This window comes from Dipodomys merriami, unplaced genomic scaffold (genome assembly GCF_024711535.1).
Source record: "Dipodomys merriami isolate MVZ:Mamm:240054 unplaced genomic scaffold, mDipMer1.0.p SCAF_158, whole genome shotgun sequence".
Lineage (NCBI taxonomy): Eukaryota > Metazoa > Chordata > Mammalia > Rodentia > Heteromyidae > Dipodomys > Dipodomys merriami.
In genome coordinates, this window is record NW_027202915.1 from 2,233,236 (window position 1) to 2,254,228 (window position 20,993).

Genomic DNA, 20,993 nt, shown 5'->3' on the forward strand with positions numbered 1-20,993 from the left:
GTGTTGCACTGTTGTGATTTTGTCTGTGGTTATCACGTTTAGGAACTTATCCTGTGCCCAAACTATCAGGTTTGTGCACATAAAGTTACTCATAATCCCTTTTGCCTTTCTTTCTTTTTTCCCTTTTTCTGTTTCTAGGGCTTTAGGCTTTAACTCAGGGCCTGGGTGCTGTCCTGAGCCTTTTTTACTCAAGACTCTTGCTCTACCACTTGAACCATAGCTACACTTTGGATTTTTTCACTTCTGATTTTTTTTTTTTTTTTTTTGGTCGGTCGTGGGGCTTGAACTCTGGGCCTGGGCGCTGTCCCTCAGCTCTTCAGCTCAAGGCGAGCGCTCTACCACTTGAGCTACAGCGCCACTTCCGGTTTTCTGGTGGTTTATTGGAGATAGGAGTCTCATGGTCTCTCCTGCCCGGGCTGGCTTTGAACCGCGATCCTCAGATCTCAGCCTCCTGAGTAGCTAGGATTACAGGCGTGAGCCACCAGCGCCCGGCTGACTTCTGAATTTTTTTTGTTGGTTCTGGGGCTTTAACTCTGGGCCTGGACGCTGTCCCTGAGCTCTTCAGCTCAATGCGAGTGGTCATTGGAGAAGAGTCTCGCAGAGTTTCCTGCCCGGGCTGTCTTTGAACCCCAATCCTCAGATCTCAGCCTCCTTGAGTTGGATTCCGTGCTTGAGCCTTGGGCGGACACCTGGCTCTGAGACCTTTCTCTTCCATTTAACTGCCAAGTCAACAAAACAATCGAGTGGAGCTATGGCTCAAGTGATGGATCAGCCTTGAGCAAAAAAGCTCCCAGACAGCCTCCAGGCCCTGAGTTCAAGCCCCAGGACCAGCACAAACAGAACAAAACAAACTCATTAGTTCTTCAGTGCCAAATTGTGTCTGTTTGGACATTTCCAGTGCTCTTTGGTCCCTGGGACTGGTGTGAGGTTCATCCCAGCCCTTGAGAGAGCCGCAGCTGGGGTGTCCTGCCGGCCTGGGAGCCGCATCTCCCAGTGCTGAGGCCTGAGCTGCTGGCAGTGCTCACCGGGCACTGATTGGCTCGCTCCTCGCATGCACGAGCTCACCCGGGCCCTGATTGGCTCGCTCCTCGCATGCACGAGTTCACCCGGGCACTGATTGGCTCCCGAGCCTCCGCCGCGGCGCGCTCCCGGTGCCGGGGTGCATGGTCAGCCTTGGCTCAGGCGCAAGGTGGCCCCCGTTCGGTTGGTTTCATCCACTCTGCCCGGTCCTGGAAGCTCACAGGGTCCTGATCGGCTGCGGGTCTCCCGCAGCCCCCCGGGAGGGATCCGGGCCCACCTTCAGGTCCCCCGGACTCCCGCAGGACGCCCGCCGACCCTGCCCTGGTCACCTTGATCCCCGGTTCAGGCGCAGCTGCTGCAGGGGCCCTCAGCAATCCCAGCTCCGCTCCCTGACAGACTCGGGCCGCCTTTCCTAACCCGCTCCCTTCCAGAGTGCCCCGCGCCGTTCCTGCCTGATGCGTAGATGACGGCCTCTTCTAGGCTCCTCTGCTTAGTTGTAGAGCACTTGCCTGGCAGGTACCCGGCCTCGGTTTCTTCCCCAGCACCACAAACAATTAGACTGACTTAACTGATCTGGTGGGAGGATTGCAGGTCAGGGCCTGCCCTGGGCAAGGGTGCGATCTCCTATCTGAAAAATAACAGCAACAACCGGGTAATAGGAGCCTGACACCAGATGCTCACCCCTGTCGTAGCTGCTCAGGAGGTGGAGATCTGAGGACTGAGGTTTGAAGCCAGCCTGGCTAGGAAAGTCTGAAATTTCAGCTCTTGTTCACCAGCAAAAAGCTAGAAGTGGATCTATGGCATAGGTGATAGAGTGCTAGCTTTCCATGGGAAAAAGCTAAAGGGAGTGTGTTCAGGCCCTGAATTCAAGCCCTAGTACTGGCTCAAAATACAATTTAAAAATGGTTAGGGGTGGGGCTTAAGTGGTAGAGCATCTGCCCAGCATCAAGGCTGAATTCAGCAGTATCAGCAAAAAAAAAGTACGCCATATAAAGAAGACAGTGATCCTCTCCAAGGCAGTGAGCTTGGACCCCAGCCCGCTGGCCTTAGCAGCTCACTCTGGCACAGCCGGCCTGCAGCCAAGGGGTGGGAAGACACCAAGTCTGGAGGAGTTACACCAGTAAGCCCCTGTGTGAGGCCTTCTTTAGTCCTGGCCTGTCCAGCCAGCATTGAAAAGCTCTGGGCTGGAATTGGCTCCCCGGGGAGCTAATGGAGATCCACACATTATCTCAGCCACACTTATCACCCACATTCTGTTTATTGGCACTGTTTGCTAAAAGCTAAACCCCTGATGGGTGGGGCCTGGCTTCTCTTCCCCAGCTCCCAGGTGGCGGGTGACGGATGGGAGCTGGGGAAATGTTGATTGAACTGTGGGTAGGATTAGCTTGTCTAGAAGCAGTCTGTCCGCTGGACTGGGAGATTGCTGACCAGTGGGTGGATGCTCGGGGCACCACCGCAGGCCATGTGACCTTTCATGGAATGAGTGTGTGTGAGGGCCTCAGTTGCCCGTCTGGGGACAGGAACGGAGCTGCGGTGGCATAGGCTGAGTTGGGCTGGGACTGGGTGGCATTTTAGAGCCTTTGCCTACTCTCAGCTTTGATCCTTTTTAGGAGGGTGCAGATGGTGCCATTTGGAGCCCCAGGATTAACTGTAGCTCTATCCCTCCTAGAGGGGCACTGTGTTTTTGATAGGGCTGTAGCCTCCAGGAGACAGGAAGCAGAGGCTCAGGGCCACTGGTGTGTGCCTGGGGTCCCCTGCAGGCTGGGGCCTGGCTCCAGGAAGCTCCCCTGCCCCCACTTTGGCAAGTGAAGGAGAATAGCAGATTTGATGCAGTAAGTTCTGCAGGCTGTCCCCACCCTTTTCCGCGCTGGCCCTGGCCCCAGCCTGCAGTCCGGAGCCCTCCTCCCGGTTCCTGTCTCCAAGGAGCCTGGAGGGCCCGCCACTCCCAGGGCTGGACCAGGGAATCCAGCATCCTCTTGGATGCACTTTCTTGACTTTGAGTCCAGGGCTCTGTGTAGCAGGCTGGAAGGAAGAGCAGGTCCTGTCACCGAGGCTGCTGTGTGCCGGGTACAGGCCGTCAGCCCTGCGCGTGCTCGGGTACACTAGAAACGTGTAGTCAAGATCATTCTTTAACATTTTTTTGTGTTAAGAAAGTTTGTGAAAGCTGGGCACTGGTGGCTCACGCCTGTAATCCTAGCTACTCAGAGGCTGAGATCTGAGGATCATGGTTCAAAGCCAGACCAGGCAGGAAAGACCGTGAGACTCTTATCTCCAATAAACCACCAGAAACCAGAAGTGGCGCTGTGACTCAAGCAGTAGAGCGCTCGCCTTGAGCTGAAGAGCTGAGGGACAGCGCCCAGGCCCAGAATTCAAGCCCTATGACCAACAACACAAAAAAAAAAAGTTTGTGAGACTCTTAGTCTCCAGTAAACTACCCTCCACAAGCCAGAATTAGCACTGTCTCAAGGGGTAGGTAGCATTAGTCTTGAGCCAAAGAAGCTCAGGGACAATGCCCAGGCCCTGAGTTCAAGCCCCAGGACCGGCAAACAAAAACAAAAAACAAAACAAATTAGAAAAAGACAGAGCACGATAGAAAAAGGCAGAAGAAATCTAAAGGGCCGTAGACATTGCGATTGTGAGTCTAGCTGGTGGCCTGTGGTCCTTGTTGCATTGGCAGTATGTCAGCCTCTCGTACGTAGTGGGCTAGCAACAACCCCAGAAGCACAGCAAATACTGTTCTGAGCCAGTTCATCCACTGTCTGATGACACGCTTGCTCGAAATTGCAATGCATCTGCAAATGTGTATATCTATTGTATGCACATTTTTTTAAAACTTTAAGTATTTTCTCTGGACCAAACCACTTCGATCGTGTGTGTGTGTGTGTGTGTGTGTGTGTGTGTGTGTGTGTGTGTGTGTGTGTGTGTGTGTGTGTGTGTGTGTGTGTGTGTTTTCTGACAGTATTTCCTCAAGCGAAGCTTCACCTGACACAGACTGACCATTTAGCAAGTTAGGAGTGAAAATGGTAAGAAATAATACAAACTGGTGAAGGACAGTGGAACTGTAGGAGTCCCAATTTCACAAACCCAGTCAAGGTCTAAAACTTAATATGTTTTATTTGAAGTCATTGTCTTAAGTTTTTTGTTCCAAACAACTAGAAGACATTGAATACAATAAAAACAACCCAGTCTGAGAGCCATGCCATGCCCTTGGGTTTGGGGGGCACCGGAGCCGTTGGTCACCCCCCACCCCAGGCTCCCAACAGAGCTTCCCAGAACTCCTAGAGGTGGCCAGAGCCGCGGTGTGGGCCGCACCTTCCCTGGAAGCCCGCAGGAGAGGAGCTGCGGCGGCTTCTCCCCAGCATGCAGGGCTGGCTCCTTTCCGGACAGCTGCTGTCGCTGTGGGATGAATGTGGATAAAGAGCCGGGTCTCTGGCAGGAACGTCTTTCCCAGCAGGACGGGGTGTTCCTCCTGGGACCCACACCCAGCCACATTCATGGTGACAGTTGGCTCACCTTCCAGGGCCTGCCGGAGGTGGACACCCTGCCTGCCTGTCGTCCTCACCCTCTGTAGATTAGGGAACAGCAGGCTGGCCCCCAGCCTCCACCCCTCCTCCCCTCCACCCCAGCCAGGCTAAGAATTTTCCCTTTCCAGAGCTCACGCCTGTAATCCTAGCTCCTCAGGAGGCTGAGATCTGAGGGTCACAGTTCCAAAGCCACCCCAGACAGGAAAGCCTGGGAGACTCTCGCCAATTACCAGCAAAAACCTGGATCTGGATCTGTGGCTTAAGTGCTAGCCTTGAGCAAAAAAGCTCAGGGACAAAGCCCAGGCTTTGAGTTCAAGCCCCAATAGCAGCATCCATGAGTATGCACGCGCGTGTGCGTGCACACACATTTCCATCTGTAGACAGGACAAGGTGGTAAACCCAAGTTCCAGACCCAATGACCCGCCTCCCTCCCCCCACTCCCCCTGTGTGCATCCATGTTTCACAGGACTGTGGATGCCCTTTTTTTCTTTTTCTTTTGGCCAGTCCTGGGGCTTCAACTCAGGGCCTGAGCATTGTCCCTGAGCTGCTTTTGCTCAAGGCTAGCTCCACTTCAAGCTTTTTCTGTTTATGTGGTACTGAGGAATCGAACCCAGGGCTTCATGCATGCCAGGCCAGCACTCTACCACTGAGCCACCTTCCCAGCCCACCCCTGGCTTTCAACTTTGAAGTCACCGGTGGGAAGCTGCTGTACAGCGTGGTGGTAGAGAGCCTGCCTCTGCGTCTACGTGACCTGGGCTCCAAGCACTCTGCAAGGTGAAAACGTGCGACTGCTGACCTGAACCTCGGCCAGGACCTCATGCCTCTGCAGGGGTGCTTGCCTGCCATGCCTAAGGCCCTGGCTCACCAAAAAGGCTCTGTCTCCAATTTCTTATTATTTGGCATGTCCATTTCTTTTTTTTTTTTTGGTTGGTCGTGGGTCTTGAACTCTGGGCTTGGGCTCTGTCCCTCAGCTCTTCAGCTCAAGACAAGCGCTCTACCTCTTGAGCCACAGCTCCACTTCCGGTTTTCTAGTGGTTTATTGGAGATAAGAGTCTCACAGACTTTTCTGTCCGGGCTGGCTTTGAACCAAGATCCTCAGATCTCAGCCTCCTGAGTAGTTAGGATTATAGGCATGAGCCATCGATGGTTGGCTCCAAGAAGTTTTTTTGTTTTTGTTTTTTTCCTTCGGTTGGTCATGGGGCCTGAACTCTGGGCCTGGGCGCTGTCCCTCAGTTCTTCAGCTCAAGGCTAGCACTCTACCACTTGAGCCATAGCACCACTTCCAGCTTTTTCTGTTTATGTGGTGCTGAGGAACTGAACCCAGGGCCTCATGCATGTGAGGCAAGCACTCTACCACTGAACCACCTTCCCAGCCCGACTCCAAGAGATTTTTTTTTTGGGGGGGGTCCAGTTGTGGGGCCTGAACTCGGCCTGGGCACTGTCCTTCAGCTCTTCAGCTCAAGGCTAGCGCTCTACCACTTGAGCCCAAGTGCCACTTCTGAATTTTTTCTTTTTGCTTATGTGGTGCTGAGGAATGGGACCCAGGGCTTCAGGCATGCAAGGCAAGCGCTCTACCACTGAGCCAACTTCCCAGCCTCCAAGATATTCTTTTTTTTTTTTTTTTGTCGGTCGTGGGGCTTGAACTCTGGGCCTGGGCGCTGTCCTTCAGCTCTTCAGCTCAAGGCAAGCGCTCTACCACTTGAGCTACAGCGCCACTTCTGGTTTTCTGGTGGTTTATTGGAGATAGGAGTCTCACGGTCTCTCCTGCCCCGGCTGGCTTTGAACCGCGATCCTCAGATCTCAGCCTCCTGAGTAGCTAGGATTACAGGCGTGAGCCACCAGCGCCCGGCTTCCAAGAGATTCTTATCTCCAATTAGCCACCAAAAAAAAAAAGCTGGAAGTGGAGCTGTGGCTCAAGTGGAAGAGCACCAGCCTTGAGCAAAATGCTCAGGAAGAGCTCCCAGGCCCTGAGTTCAAGCCCCAGGACCAGAGCAAACTATCAAAAAGGCTCAAGCTGGGTGCCAGTGGCTTATGCCTGTAATCCCAGCTACTCAGGAGGCTGAGATCTGAGGATTGAGGTTCAAAGCCAGCCCGGGCAGGAACGTCCGTAAGACTCTCTTCTCCAATAAACTGAAAAGTGGCTCAAGTGGCAGAGCGCTCGCCTTGAGCTGAAGAGAGCAGGGACAGCACCCAGGCCCAGAGTTGAAGACCCATGACTGACCAGAAAAAAAAAAAAAAAGCTCAAATATCTCCCTGTCCATCTCTTCTTCTTCTCTCCCTCCCTCTCTCCCCCTCCCCCCCCCCCCAGGTGATTTGCCAGGCACTGGGCTCACCACAATCGCAGGCTGGCACCAGAGCAGGAGGCTTCTATTCACAGCCTGGCATATCTCTTTGTGATGTCAGGAGAGCAATAGGTGGTCAGACCATGCGCAAAAGGAAGATTCAGGTATGGGCTTGGGGGTAGTCCTAGCAGACTCAAAGCTCTGGGCCCATCCCCACGGGAAAAGAACAAACCAGAAAATCCCATCACAGAGTCAACATTCTTACCCCAGAAAGTCAGGAAGCTGAAAAATCATGGGGAAGGCTTTGTGGGTAGTGTGTGTGTGTGTGTGTGTGTGTGTGTGTGTGTGTGTGTGTGTGTGTGTGTGTGTGTGTGTGTGTGTGTGTGTGTGTGTGTGTGTGTTGTGGGTAGTGTGTGTGTGTGTGTGTGTGTTGTGGGTAGTGTGTGTGTGTGTGTGTGTGTTGTGGGTAGTGTGTGTGTGTGTGTGTGTGTGTGTGTGTGTGTGTGTGTGTGTGTACGGGGGCCTCCATACTTTTTTTTTTTTTCCTTTTTTTGGTAGTATGGGTCTTGAACTCAGGGCCTGGGCGCTGTCCCTGACCTTCTTTCACTCAAGACTAGCATTCCACCACTTTGAGCCACAGCACCACTTCTGGCTTTTCCTGTTTATGTGGTACTGAGGAATCCAATCCAGGTCTTCATGCATGTTAGATGAGCACTCGACCACTGAGCCACCTTCCCAGCCCCAAGGGCCTTATACTCTTTCTTGGCTTTTATTTTTATTTATTTTGCTCAGATCTAGTACTCTACCACTAGCCACATCTCACTTGCGGTATCTTGGTGGTTAAGCCTCACTGGCTTTCCTGCCCAGGCTGTCTCTGAAGCTCACTTCTCAGATCTCAGCCTTTGGAGTATCGGGGATAGTCTGGTAGGCTTTGCTCTGTAGGCACGACTTGAGCAGTCGGGTGACCCTTCGCCTCCGGGCCTGACTGGCAGTCATTTCCTGTGGCAGGAGTCTGCCCTGGGGTCTGGGAACCTGTAGGTCCCGTGTCCCCAGCTGACTCCTGGCTGCGGCGGCCCCACAGAACACAGCTTGCCTGAGAACCGTGGGCAGGAACAGTTGTGGGGCTGAAGGGAGGGAGGGTGGGCCGGCCCCCAGCCCAGGGCAGCCTGTGGCTGTGCAGACCAGGCTCCCGGGCTTGGATGGAGCAGGCTGAGAAGTGGCCACCGCAGGATGGAGGGGACTTGGGGAGGAGACTCTGTCCCATGGGTAACGAGTTAGACCGGAGAAGCACTGGCCACCTTACAGATGCAGCTGTAACACTTCTGTATATTAACCTTAATGGTGATGAAATTAAAAAGAAAAGAGACTCAGTCCTAGTGAAGTACAGACAACAGGCAGAGCAGGTGCATGTATGTAAAACACCTCAAGAGTTCCTCTTAGGACACCCACAATATAAAGGAAAAGTTTTCATAGCCCTGGGGCACCCCCAACCCAACAGCTCCGATTCATAACATCTGTTATTAGTGACCTTGGAGAAAGAGGCCTGGCTTAGCTCTCCAAGAAGCACTTTCTGTCTCCAAACATCATCTTTCCTCCACCAGGACCAGGAGCCGCTCCTCAAGCCTGCCCTGACCCTGGTCCCAGCCCGGACCCAGGGCCGGCCAAGCCTGGCCCTCCGTCTGCATGACAAAGGTGCGCGGCTCTCTCTGTCTGCTGCAAAAGTCACCCAATCCACATCATGCCTCTGGTGGCTGGTGGCTAATTGCCCAATTACTTTATTTTCCAGCAGAGCACTTGGCTGCTGGAATCCACATTCGGGAACGGGATGGGAGGCAGGGGTCTGAGATCTGTCCACTGTCTGGTCTCCTGCCTCCTTGCCCCTGCGTGACCTGACCCTGGCCTAGCATGCCCGGGTGATGGATAAGCCAGCTGGCTTCAGGGAGCCAGACAAGACGGTGACGATAAGTAGTCTGACGTTGAGGAAGCCACCGTGAAAACCTGGGGGCAGGGGAATGGCCTGGGTGGGTGACCTGCAGAGGGAGCAAGGGGAAGAGGCCATCTCCAGCAGCAAGCCCTGTGAGTACCGTTCCCAGGCCCCTCTCTTAGGAGGATAGGGTCTCCCTGTTTCCCACTGTGGATTACCTGCAGGGCTCCCAGTGATGCCCCCCATCAAGACCCCTGTACAGCACCAGGCCCCACAGGGTCCTATGCCAGGACCTTGGAGAGGCTGGATGCTGACTGGTGTTCTGGTTGGTTCTGGACAGGGCTGGTCCTGACCCAGAAGCACAGCAGGCTATCTAGGAGAGCTGGACATCTGCAAGCCAGGAGGCAGCAGCCCTGGACAGCGGGTAACAGTGCCTGGGTGTCAGTTCCACCCAGGCCGGGATGCCACAGGGGTCAAGGGTGCGGGAAAATGACGTGTTTATGGAACACGACCAGGCCAGAGAGCTTCCCAGCCCCAGGGTCCCAGGTCCTGGGTTGCCTGTGAATTGAGGCCTCTGCACCTTTTGGCCTGATTGAAGGCCCAAATGTTTGCATCAAGTAAATCCTTTCCTGCTAATCACTTGCAAAGAAAGCTGCACTTCCTTTGAATAAGGCCATATTTTTCACCAAGAGGACAGTGTGGGCAGGATGCAGGGTGGGGGTTACATCTCCCGGGTCTTCAAGCTACGATGTGAGCTTCAGGATGGGATCTGTTTCTCTTGTCTGCGTGGCAGTGTTGGAGATGAACCAGGGCCCTCACACATGCCAGGCAGTACTGAGCTAAGCTCAGGCCCCCAGGAAGAGATGGAACTGTTCCCTGTAGATTGCAGCTTCCTTGGAAACAGGTGGGAAGGAAAGGAGGGCAGAGAAGCAGCTGGCTCAGGTCTGATCCCTGATTCCCCATCCTGGGCCAGCCGCATCCCCGTCTCTGCCTATGAACGCACATAGCCCAGTCCCGTGTCCTTTCAACAACCCAAACTCTGGCACCAGCCAGCTGTTGGAGCTCGGGCAAGTCGCGTAACAGTTTTATGTCTGGGTTTGTTTATAAAATGGACACAGGGACACCCTTCTCTCCAGGCTACTGTGAGAAAGTGAACAATGCCAAGGGAGTGTGGTCCCAGCACAGAAGGATAGCCCAGCACTCAGAAGGCTGACGCAGGGGCGAGGAGAGTCAAGGCCCCCAGGGCTCGCGAGACAGGAGACGCAGGTCCCTGACTCAACAAGCAACCCGCAACGTAAACGACTTTAATGCGCAGGAGAGTCTGTTTGTGTGTATCAATATGCATACATATGTGCACACAGGTGCATATACCGCTGTGCCTGCCGGGCTTGAACTCTAGGACTGGGCGTTGTCCCCGAGCTCTACCACTTTGTGCCACAGCCCCACTTCATTTTCTGGTGGTTAATTGGCAATAAAACTCTCGCAGAGCCGTGTGCAAGTGCTCATGCCTGTCATCCCAGCTACTCAGGAGGCTATCTGAGGATCACGGTTCAACACCGGCCCAGGCAAAAAAGTCTGTGAGACTCTTATCTCCAGATAACCACTAGAAAACTGGAAGTGGGGCTGTGGCTCGAGCGGTAGAGCACTCACCTTGAGCTGAAGAGGGCAGGGATAGCGCCCAGGCCCAGGGTTCAAGCCCCATGACCAACCAAAACAAAACAAAAAAGGACTCTGGAAAACTTGCCTGCCCAGCCTCCTGAGTACTAGGATTGTAGGTGTGAGCCACCAGTACCTGGCTCAAGATTATTTTCCCTCCTCTTCTATTTTTTTTTTTTTTTCCATCGTGAGGCCTGAACTCTGGGCCTGGGCGCTGTCCCTCAGCTCTTCAGCTCAAGGCTAGTGCTCTACCACTTGAGCCGCAGTGCCACTTCCGGCTTTTTTTTTCTTTTTGCTTATGTGGTGCTGAGGAATCGAACCCAGGGCCTCAGGCATGCAAGGCAAGTGCTCTACCACTGAGCCACCTTCCCGGCCCACACTTCCAGCTTTTTCTGCTTATGTGTTGCCTAGTAATGGAACCCAGGGCCTCATGCATGCAAGGCAAGCGCTCTATCACTGAGCCACCTTCCCAACCCCTCCTCCTCTAATTTTAAATCTACCCCCACTTACTATGAAACCCTTCTGTAAACGTGCATATCCAATTTCCATGTGCAAATGGCTGTACATAAATGAGCATATATGAATATGTATGTGGTGGAAATTTAACTCTCATCCAGGGGGAATTCTGCCCTTGAGCACCAGAAGGTTCTCTTCTGTATGGGACCATTAGGAAGACAGCAAAGATGATGGGAGAGGCTACTGCCCTGAGGCCGGAGTGCGCCCTGGGGCAGGGGGGCCGGGGCGCGCCCTGGGGCAGGGGGGCCGGAGCCCCTGACTTCCCTCACCCTGCTGGCCTCCCTCACCCTGCTGGCCTCCACCATCATTGTGGGAACACAGAACCGAGCTTGCCGTCGGGCCGGGCCTCCTCCCGCACAGGGCAGATCCCTGGGCCTGGGCCTGGGACGGACGGCTCCACTCCCCTCACGTGGAAGCTGCTGAAGGGCTGTGGGGTCCCTGTTCCCAGCTTGGGACGCGTGGCAGGGAGACTTGGTTGCTGTTCTTGTTCATGTCAGTTTTAGAAAAGCCCCAGCCCTGAGAATGCAGAGTGAAGCCGGATGACAATGCTGGCAAGTCCTAGAGCTTACTGAGCTCAGGGCTGGGCTGAACGCCTGGGTCATGCGCATTCAGTCTTCGCACCAATACCTTCAACTAGACCCCGCCCTTGCCGCCAAAGGAGGCCGCGGGGCTGGGGAGTGGTCAGCAGGTCCAGCAGGACCGTGGTCGGTTTGGACTGGGATGCTCTGGGGTCCCCCTTGACTGCATGCGCCTCTGGGCCGCACTAGCCTCGGCTCTCCACATCCTGCCCCTTGTTCTGTGTCTGAGCGGGAGCAGTCCCGGCCAGCTCCAAGGTCACCCCTCAGGAAGAACGGCTGCCCGGAGTCGGCCCTGCCTGGCCGTGTGGTCTCCTGGGACCGGGCTGCCAGATTTCTCTCCTCACCTGTCTGGCTTCCTCTGCAGGGGCAGCCTGAGGGGGAGCAGGGGACCGGCCAGCGTGGGGGCGGACAGAGGCCCCCGGCCACTAAGGAGACAGACGCCGGTGAAGTGGTCCGGCCGCAGAAGGAGGAGGAGTCCCCGGGAGATGGAGAAGGGGGAGAGGGAGACAGACACGGGGAAGTGTAAGAGTCTGCTGGGCCAACGGACAGCCCTTTGTGTCCTTCTAGACACCCCCCCCCCAACACACACAGGCCCGTCTGGTCCCAGAGCTCCCAGGGTGCGGTCTCCCCTCCCCCACCCCAGGCCTGCTATAAAGCTGGCCAGCCCCGGCCGGTGGCACACCTGGCCAGGCCCAGACCCTTCCCGCGGCCCCCTTCCTCCTGGGTGGTGCCATGCAGCTCCTCTGGGCGCTCTGGGCGCTGTCCCTGGCCGGCCCCAGCACGGGCCTGACCGGGGAGCAGGTCCTGCACAGCCTGCTGGAGCAGCTGCAGCTGAGCCAGGCCCCGGTCCTGCCCGGGGCGGGCGCCCAGGGCGCGGCCATCCCCGCCCCCATGAGGGCCCAGTACGTGGCTTTGCTCCACCGCAGCCACGGGGGGCGCTCCCGGGAGAAGAGATTCAGCCAGAGTTTCCAAGGTGAGTCCCCCCAGGGGCCCGGGGCCCTGCCCGCCTGGGGGGCCACCAGGCTGGACGGGGTGTGTGCCTGCTGGACGGGGTGTGTGTGTGCCTGCTGGACGGGGTGTGTGTGTGCCTGCTGGACGGGGTGTGTGCCTGCTGGACGGGGTGTGTGTGTGCCTGCTGGACGGGGTGTGTGTGTGCCTGCTGGACGGGGTGTGTGCCTGCTGGACGGGGTGTGTGCCTGCTGGACGGGGTGTGTGTGTGCCTGCTGGACGGGGTGTGTGCCTGCTGGACGGGGTGTGTGCCTGCTGGACGGGGTGTGTGTGTGCCTGCTGGACGGGGTGTGTGTGTGCCTGCTGGACGGGGTGTGTGCCTGCTGGACGGGGTGTGTGTGTGCCTGCTGGACGGGGTGTGTGCCTGCTGGACGGGGTGTGTGCCTGCTGGACGGGGTGTGTGCCTGCTGGACGGGGTGCCGGGGGTGCGGGGCTGGACGGGGTGTGTGCCTGCTGGACGGGGTGTGTGCCAGGCTGGACGGGGTGTGTGCCTGCTGGACGGGGTGCCGGGGGTGAGGGGCTGGACGGGGTGTGTGCCTGCTGGACGGGGTGCCGGGGGTGCGGGGCTGGACGGGGTGCCGGGGGTGCGGGGCTGGACGAGTAGGGGTGCGGGCTGTAAAGGATGTAGCGCAATCCCAGAAAGGGGGAGGGAGCGGGGCGGGCGGAGCCGGGGCTGGGCAGCCCGGCCAGGACCAGCTGGGGAAGGGTGGAGGCCGGCCCGCGACTCGGCCGGGGTCCTGGGCCCTTCCTTTTGCGCGGGTAGATCGGTTCCTCCGGGTCGGGTCCGGTCGGGTCGGGTCGGCCCGGGCCCGGCTGAGCGCGCTGTGTCCGCAGAGGTGGCCGGCCGGCTGCTGGCGTCCGAGGCGTCCGAGGCGTCCGCGCTGGTGCTGGCCTTCGGCCTGGAGCGGCGGCTGCCGGCCGGCCGCGAGCTGGTGCGGGCGGCGCTGCGGCTCTTCCAGCGGCCGCCGCCCCCCGCGGCTCCGCGCCGGCCCGAGCGCAGCGCCCGCGCGCAGGTCACCGTGGAGTGGCTGCGCGTCCTGCCCGACGGCTCCCGCCGCGCCTGGCTGGTGGACTCCAGGTGGGGCCCGGGGGGGGGGGGGGAGCGGGGTGCGGGGCCGGAGGGAAGGGGAGGGGCCGGAGGGAAGGGGGCGGGACCGGAGGGAAGGGGGCGGGGCGGAGGGAAGGGGGCGGGGACGGGGCGGAGGGAAGGGGCGGGGCGGAGGGAAGGGGCGGGGCGGGGACGGGGCGGAGGGAAGGGGCGGGGCGGGGACGGGGCGGAGCTGAAGGACGGGGCGGGGGCGGGGCGGAGGGAAGGGGGCGGGGCGGGGACGGGGCGGAGCTGAAGGACGGGGCGGGGGCGGGGCGGAGGGAAGGGGGCGGGGCGGGGCCGGAGGGAAGGGGGCGGAGGGAAGGGGCGGGGCGGAGGGAAGGGGGCGGGGACGCGGCGGAGCTGAAGGACGGGGCGGGGGCGGGGCGGAGGGAAGGGGGCGGGGCGGGGCCGGAGGGAAGGGGCGGAGGGAAGGGGCGGGGCGGAGGGAAGGGGGCGGGGACGGGGCGGAGGGGCGGAGCTGAAGGACGGGGCGGGGGCGGGGCGGAGGGAAGGGGGCGGGGACGGGGCGGAGGGAAGGGGTCGGGGCGGAGGGAAGGGGGCGGGGACGGGGCGGAGGGAAGGGAGCGGAGGGAAGGGGACGGGGCTGAAGGACGGGGCGGGGGCGGGGCGGAGGGAAGGGGGCGGGGACGGGGCGGAGGGAAGGGGGCGGGGACGGGGCGGAGGGGGCGGGGCGGGGCTGAAGGGGGCGGGGCTGAAGGACGGGGCGGGGGCGGATGGAAGGGGGCGGGGCGGAGGGAAAGGGCGGGGCCGGAGGGAAGGGGGCGGGGCGGAGGGAAAGGGCGGGGCCGGAGGGAAGGGGGCGGGGCCGGAGGGAAGGGGGCGGGGACGGGGCGGAGGGAAGGGGGCGGGGACGGGGCGGGGCGGGGCTGAAGGGGGCGGGGCTGAAGGACGGGGCGGGGGCGGATGGAAGGGGGCGGGGCGGAGGGAAAGGGCGGGGCCGGAGGGAAGGGGGCGGGGCGGAGGGAAAGGGGCGGGGCCGGAGGGAAGGGGGCGGGGCCGGAGGGAAGGGGGCGGGGCCGGAGGGAAGGGGGCGGGGCGGAGGGGGCGGGGCGGAGGGGCGGGGAGCCCGCCCCTCAACACCCCCTCCCCCTGCCCCCCCCCCCCCCCCCCGCAGGCTGGTGAACGTCCACGACAGCGGCTGGAAGGCCTTCGACGTGACCGACGCCGTGACCTTCTGGCGCCAGCTGAGCCCGCCGCGGCCGCCGCTGCTGCTGCGGGTGTCGGTGCGCCGGGAGCCGCTGGGCCCCGGGGCCGCGGGCGCGCACCGGCTGGTCCGCTTCGGGGCGCAGGGCCCGGCGGGCGCGGAGGCCGCCCCGCGGCTGGAGCTGCACACGCTGGACCTGGAGGCCTACGGGTAGGGGGGGGGCGGGGGGCGGGGGGGGCGGGGGGCAGAGGGCGGGGGGCAGAGGGCGGGGGACGGGGGGCGGGGGGCGGGGCTCCCAAGGCGGCACCTGACCCAAGACCCCGCCCCCTCCATCCGCCCCCGCCCGCCCCGTCCCCTCGCCCCTTCCCCGCCGCCCGCCATGTCCTCGCCCCTGTCCTCGCCCGCCCCGTCCCCTCGCCCGCCCCTGTCCTCGCCCGCCCCGTCCCCTCGCCCCGTCCCCTCGCCCCGTCCCCGCCCGCCCCGTCCCTGCCCGCCCCGTCCCCTCGCCCCGTCCCCGCCCGCCCCGTCCCCTCGCCCCGTCCCCTCGCCCCGTCCCCGCCCGCCCCGTCCCCTCGCCCCGTCCCCGCCCGCCCCGTCCCCTCGCCCCGTCCCCTCGCCCGCCCCGTCCCCTCGCCCCGTCCTCGCCCCGTCCCCGCCCGCCCCGTCCCCTCGCCCCGTCCCCTCTCCCCGTCCCCGCCCGCCCCGTCCCCTCGCCCCGTCCCCTCGCCCCGTCCCCTCGCCCCTGTCCTCGCCCGCCCCGTCCCCTCGCCCCGTCCCCTCGCCCCGTCCCCTCGCCCCTGTCCTCGCCCGCCCCGTCCCCTCGCCCCGTCCCCTCGCCCCGTCCCCTCGCCCCGTCCCCTCGCCCGTCCCCTCGCCCCGTCCCCTCGCCCCGTCCCCTCGCCCCGTCCCCTCGCCCCGTCCCCTCGCCCCGTCCCCGCCCGCCCCGTCCCCTCGCCCCGTCCCCTCGCCCCGTCCCCTCGCCCCGTCCCCTCGCCCCGTCCCCTCGCCCCGTCCTCGCCCGCCCCGTCCCCTCGCCCCGTCCCCTCGCCCCGTCCCCTCGCCCGCCCCGTCCCCTCGCCCCGTCCCCTCGCCCCGTCCCCTCGCCCCGTCCTCGCCCGCCCGTCCCCTCGCCCCGTCCTCGCCCCGTCCCCGCCCGCCCCGTCCCCTCGCCCCGTCCCCTCGCCCCGTCCCCTCGCCCCGTCCCCTCGCCCCGTCCCCGCCCGCCCCGACCCCTCGCCCCGTCCCCTCGCCCCGTCCCCTCGCCCCGTCCCCTCGCCCCGTCCCCTCGCCCCGTCCCCGCCCGCCCCGTCCCCTCGCCCCGTCCCCGCCCGCCCCGTCCCCTCGCCCCGTCCCCGCCCGCCCCGACCCCTCGCCCCGTCCCCTCGCCCCGTCCCCTCGCCCCGTCCCCGCCCGCCCCGACCCCTCGCCCCGTCCCCTCGCCCCGTCCCCTCGCCCCGTCCCCGCCCGCCCCGACCCCTCGCCCCGTCCCCTCGCCCCGTCCCCTCGCCCCGTCCCCTCGCCCCGTCCCCTCGCCCCGTCCTCGCCCGCCCCGTCCCCTCGCCCCGTCCCCTCGCCCCGTCCCCTCGCCCGCCCCGTCCCCTCGCCCCGTCCCCTCGCCCCGTCCCCTCGCCCCGTCCTCGCCCGCCCGTCCCCTCGCCCCGTCCTCGCCCCGTCCCCTCGCCCCGTCCCCTCGCCCCGTCCCCTCGCCCCGTCCCCTCGCCCCGTCCCCTCGCCCCGTCCCCGCCCGCCCCGACCCCTCGCCCCGTCCCCTCGCCCCGTCCCCTCGCCCCGTCCCCGCCCGCCCCGACCCCGCCGTCCGGTCTCCGCAGGGCTCAAGGCGACTGCCGCCCCGGGGCCCCGGCCGAGGGCGCCCGCTGCTGCCGCCGCGAGAGCTTCCTGGACCTGCAGGGGCTGCGCTGGGCCGCGCACTGGGTGCTGGAGCCGCCCGGCCTCCTGCTGCACGAGTGCGCCGGCGCCTGCCGCCAGCCCCCCGCGCCGCCAGCCCCGCCCGCGCCCTTCCTGGGCCCGCGGCGCTGCGTGGCCGCCGAGACCGGCCCGGTGCCCGTGATCGTGCGCGCCGCCGAGGGCGGCGGGGCCCGGCCGCGCCTGCTGAGCCTGCCCGACCTGCGCGTGCGCCGCTGCGGGTGCGCCGCCGACGGGGCGCCGCTGCCGCGCCCGCTGCGCCCCTAGCGCGGAGGCCGCCCGCCCCTCCCCCGCCCGCCCGCCCGCTGCGCCCCTAGCGCGGAGGCCGCCCGCCCCTCCCCCGCCCGCCCCTCCCCCGACCCCTCCCCCGCCCTCCCCCTCCCCCTCCCTCCCCCTCCCCCGCCCGCCCGCCCGCCCGCTGCGCCCCTAGCGCGGAGGCCGCCCGCCCCTCCCCCGCCCGCCCCTCCCCCGCCCGCCCCTCCCCCGACCCCTCCCCCGCCCTCCCCCTCCCCCTCCCTCTCCCTCCCCCGCCCGCCCCTCCCCCGACCCCTCCCCCGTTCCCTCCCCCGCCCTCCCCCTCCCCCGCCCGCCCCTCCCCATCCCCCTCCCCCGCCCTCCCCCGCCCTCTCCCCCGCCCTCCCCCTCCCCTGCCCGCCCCTCCCCCGCCCGCCCCTCCCCCGACCCCTCCCCCGCCCTCCCCCTCCCCCGCCCGCCCCTCCCCCGACCCCTCCCCCGTTCCCTCCCCCGCCCTCCCCCTCCCCCGCCCGCCCCTCCCCATCCCCCTCCCCCGCCCTCCCCCGCCCTCTCCCCCGCCCTCCCCCTCCCCTGCCCGCCCCTCCCCCTCCCCCGCCCGCCCCTCCCCCTCCCCTCCCCCGCCCTCCCCCTCCCCCACCCGCCCCGACCCCGACCCCTCCCCCGTCCCCTCCCCCGCCCTCCCCCTCCCCCGCCCGACCCTCCCCCTCCCCCGCCTGACCCTCCCCCGCCCGCCCCTCCCCCGACCCCTCCCCCGTCCCCTCCCCCGCCCTCCCCCTCCCCCGCCCGACCCTCCCCCTCCCCCGCCTGACCCTCCCCCGCCCGCCCCTCCCCCGACCCCTCCCCCGCCCTCCCCCTCCCCCTCCCTCTCCCTCCCCCGCCCGCCCCTCCCCCGACCCCTCCCCCGTTCCCTCCCCCGCCCTCCCCCTCCCCCGACCCCTCCCCCGCCCGCCCCTCCCCCTGACCCCCGACCCCCTCCCTCGACCCCCTCCCCCCGGCCCCCTCCCCCTGCCCGCCCCCTCCCCCCAGCCCCCTTCCCCCGCCCGCCCCCTCCCCCCGCCCCCCCGCCCGCCCCCTCCTCCGCAGCCCGCCCCCCGCCTGCCCCCTCCTCCCCCCCAGCCCGCCTCTCCCCCCGCCCGCCCCCTCCCCCTCAGCTCTCCCCCTCCTCCCCCTCCTCCCCCCCAGCCCGCCTCTCCCCCCGCCTGCCCCCTCCTCCCCCCCAGCCCGCCTCTCCCCCCGCCCGCCCCCTCCCCCTCAGCTCTCCCCCTCCTCCCCCCAGCCCGCCCCTCCCCCTCCCCCGCCTGACCCTCCCCCGCCCGCCCCTCCCCCGACCCCTCCCCCGCCCGCCCCTCCCCCTGACCCCCGACCCCCTCCCTCGACCCCCTCCCCCCGACCCCCTCCCCCGCCCGCCCCGGCCCCCCTCCCCCTGCCCGCCCCCTCCCCCCAGCCCCCTTCCCCCGCCCGCCCCCTCCCCCCGCCCCCCCCGCCCCCCGCCCCCCCCGCCCGCCCCCTCCTCCGCAGCCCGCCCCCCTCCTCCCCCTCCTCCCCCCCAGCCCGCCTCTCCCCCCTCCTCCCCCTCCTCCCCCCCAGCCCGCCTCTCCCCCCGCCCGCCCCCTCCCCCTCAGCTCTCCCCCTCCTCCCCCCAGCCCGCCCCTCCCCCTCCTCCCCCCAGGCCCCCCTCTTCCCCAGCCCTCACCCTCGTTCTATCCCGTCCCCCTCCTCCCCCCTCACCCCCTCCTCTCCCGCACTCCTCGTGCTCCTCCTCCTAAGCACTTACATGGCAGTTGGAAGTCCGGCTGGGAGCGCACTGCGGGCGGCAGCGGCCGGAGCCTCTGCCTTCAGCTCTGAGAAGAGAAGCGGGGAGAGCCGATGACCCCAGGACACCGCCAGTGGCCACGAAGCCGGCACCCCGATTTCCATGGCCGCGGAGGACATCTGCAGAGGGACCACCTCCGACCAGAACCTTCCAGCACCCCGTCCCTGCTCTCCAGGGAGGAGGGGCCTGTCCTCCAAGGGGGTGGCCAGCCGAGGCCTGTGCAGCCCAGGCCGTGCAGAGCCCAGAACGCCGGTGTGAACCCCCAGAACACAAGGAGCCCCAGCACGCAGGTGTGAACCCCCAGAACACAAGGAGCCCCAGCACGCAGGTGTGAGCACAGCACGCGGAGCCCCAGCACGCAGGTGTGAACACAGAGCACGCGGAGCCCCAGCACGCAGGTGTGAGCACAGCACGCGGAGCCCCAGCACGCAGGTGTGAGCACAGCACGCGGAGCCCCAGCACGCAGGTGTGAGCACAGAGCACGCGGAGCCCCAGCACGCAGGTGTGAACACAGAGCACGCGGAGTCCCAGCACGCAGGTGTGAGCACAGCACGCGGAGCCCCAGCACGCAGGTGTGAGCACAGCACGCGGAGCCCCAGCACGCAGGTGTGAGCACAGAGCACGTGGAGCCCCAGCACGCAGGTGTGAGCACAGAGCACGTGGAGCCCCAGCACGCAGGTGTGAACACAGAGCACGTGGAGCCCCGGCACGCAGGTGTGAGCACAGCACGCGGAGTCCCAGCACGCAGGTGTGAGCACAGCACGCGGAGCCCCAGCACGCAGGTGTGAACACAGCACGCGGAGCCCCAGCACGCAGGTGTGAGCACAGAGCACGTGGAGCCCCAGCACGCAGGTGTGAGCACAGAGCACGCGGAGCCCCAGCACGCAGGTGTGAACACAGAGCACGTGGAGCCCCAGCACGCAGGTGTGAGCACAGCACGCGGAGCCCCAGCACGCAGGTGTGAGCACAGAGCACGTGGAGCCCCAGCACGCAGGTGTGAGCACAGCACGCGGAGCCCCAGCACGCAGGTGTGAGCACGCGGAGCCCCAGCACGCAGGTGTGAGCACAGCACGCGGAGCCCCAGCACGCAGGTGTGAGCACAGCACGCGGAGCCCCAGCACACAGGTGTGAGCACGCGGAGCCCCAGCACGCAGGTGTGAACACAGAGCACGTGGAGCCCCAGCACGCAGGTGTGAGCACAGAGCACGCGGAGCCCCGGCACGCAGGTGTGAGCACAGCACGCGGAGCCCCAGCACACAGGTGTGAGTACGCGGAGCCCCAGCACGCAGGTGTGAACACAGAGCACGTGGAGCCCCAGCACGCAGGTGTGAACACACAGCACGCGGAGCCCCAGCACGCAGGTGTGAACACAGCACGCGGAGCCCCAGCACGCAGGTGTGAGCACAGCACGCGGAGCCCCAGCACGCAGGTGTGAGCACAGCACGCGGAGCCCCAGCACGCAGGTGTGAACACACAGCACGCGGAGCCCCAGCACGCAGGTGTGAACACAGCACGCGGAGCCCCGGCACGCAGGTGTGAGCACAGCACGCGGAGTCCCAGCACGCAGGTGTGAACACAGAGCACGCGGAGCCCCAGCACGCAGGTGTGAACACAGCACGCGGAGCCCCAGCACGCAGGTGTGAGCACAGCACACGGAGCCCCAGCACGCAGGTGTGAACACAGCACGCGGAGCCCCAGCACGCAGGTGTGAGCACAGCACGTGGAGCCCCGGCACGCAGGTGTGAGCACAGCACGCGGAGCCCCAGCACGCAGGTGTGAGCACAGCACGCGGAGCCCCAGCACGCAGGTGTGAGCACAGCACGCGGAGCCCCAGCACACAGGTGTGAGCACGCGGAGCCCCAGCACGCAGGTGTGAACACAGAGCACGTGGAGCCCCAGCACGCAGGTGTGAACACACAGCACGTGGAGCCCCAGCACGCAGGTGTGAGCACAGCACGCGGAGCCCCAGCACGCAGATGTGAGCACAGCACGCGGAGCCCCAGCACGCAGGTGTGAACACAGCACGCGGAGCCCCAGCACGCAGGTGTGAACACAGCACGCGGAGCCCCAGCACGCAGGTGTGAACACAGCACGTGGAGCCCCAGCACGCAGGTGTGAACACAGCACGCAGAGCCCCGGCATGCAGGTGTGAGCACAGAGCACGCGGAGCCCCAGCACGCAGGTGTGAACACAGCACGCGGAGCCCCGGCACGCAGGTGTGAGCACAGCACGCGGAGCC

At 64.9% G+C, this 20,993-nt stretch overlaps 1 protein-coding gene across 1 annotated transcript; it reads left to right on the forward strand.

Moving 5' to 3' along the window:
- The first annotated feature begins 12,232 nt into the window (after positions 1 to 12,232).
- LOC138827571 (left-right determination factor 2-like) lies at positions 12,233 to 16,953 on the forward strand. The gene is made up of 4 exons (XM_070023145.1): positions 12,233 to 12,473; positions 13,343 to 13,586; positions 14,734 to 14,973; positions 16,593 to 16,953. The coding sequence occupies exons 1-4, from the start codon at positions 12,233 to 12,235 to the stop codon at positions 16,951 to 16,953; spliced, it is 1,086 nt and encodes a 361-aa protein (XP_069879246.1).
- Positions 16,954 to 20,993: the final 4,040 nt, after the last annotated feature.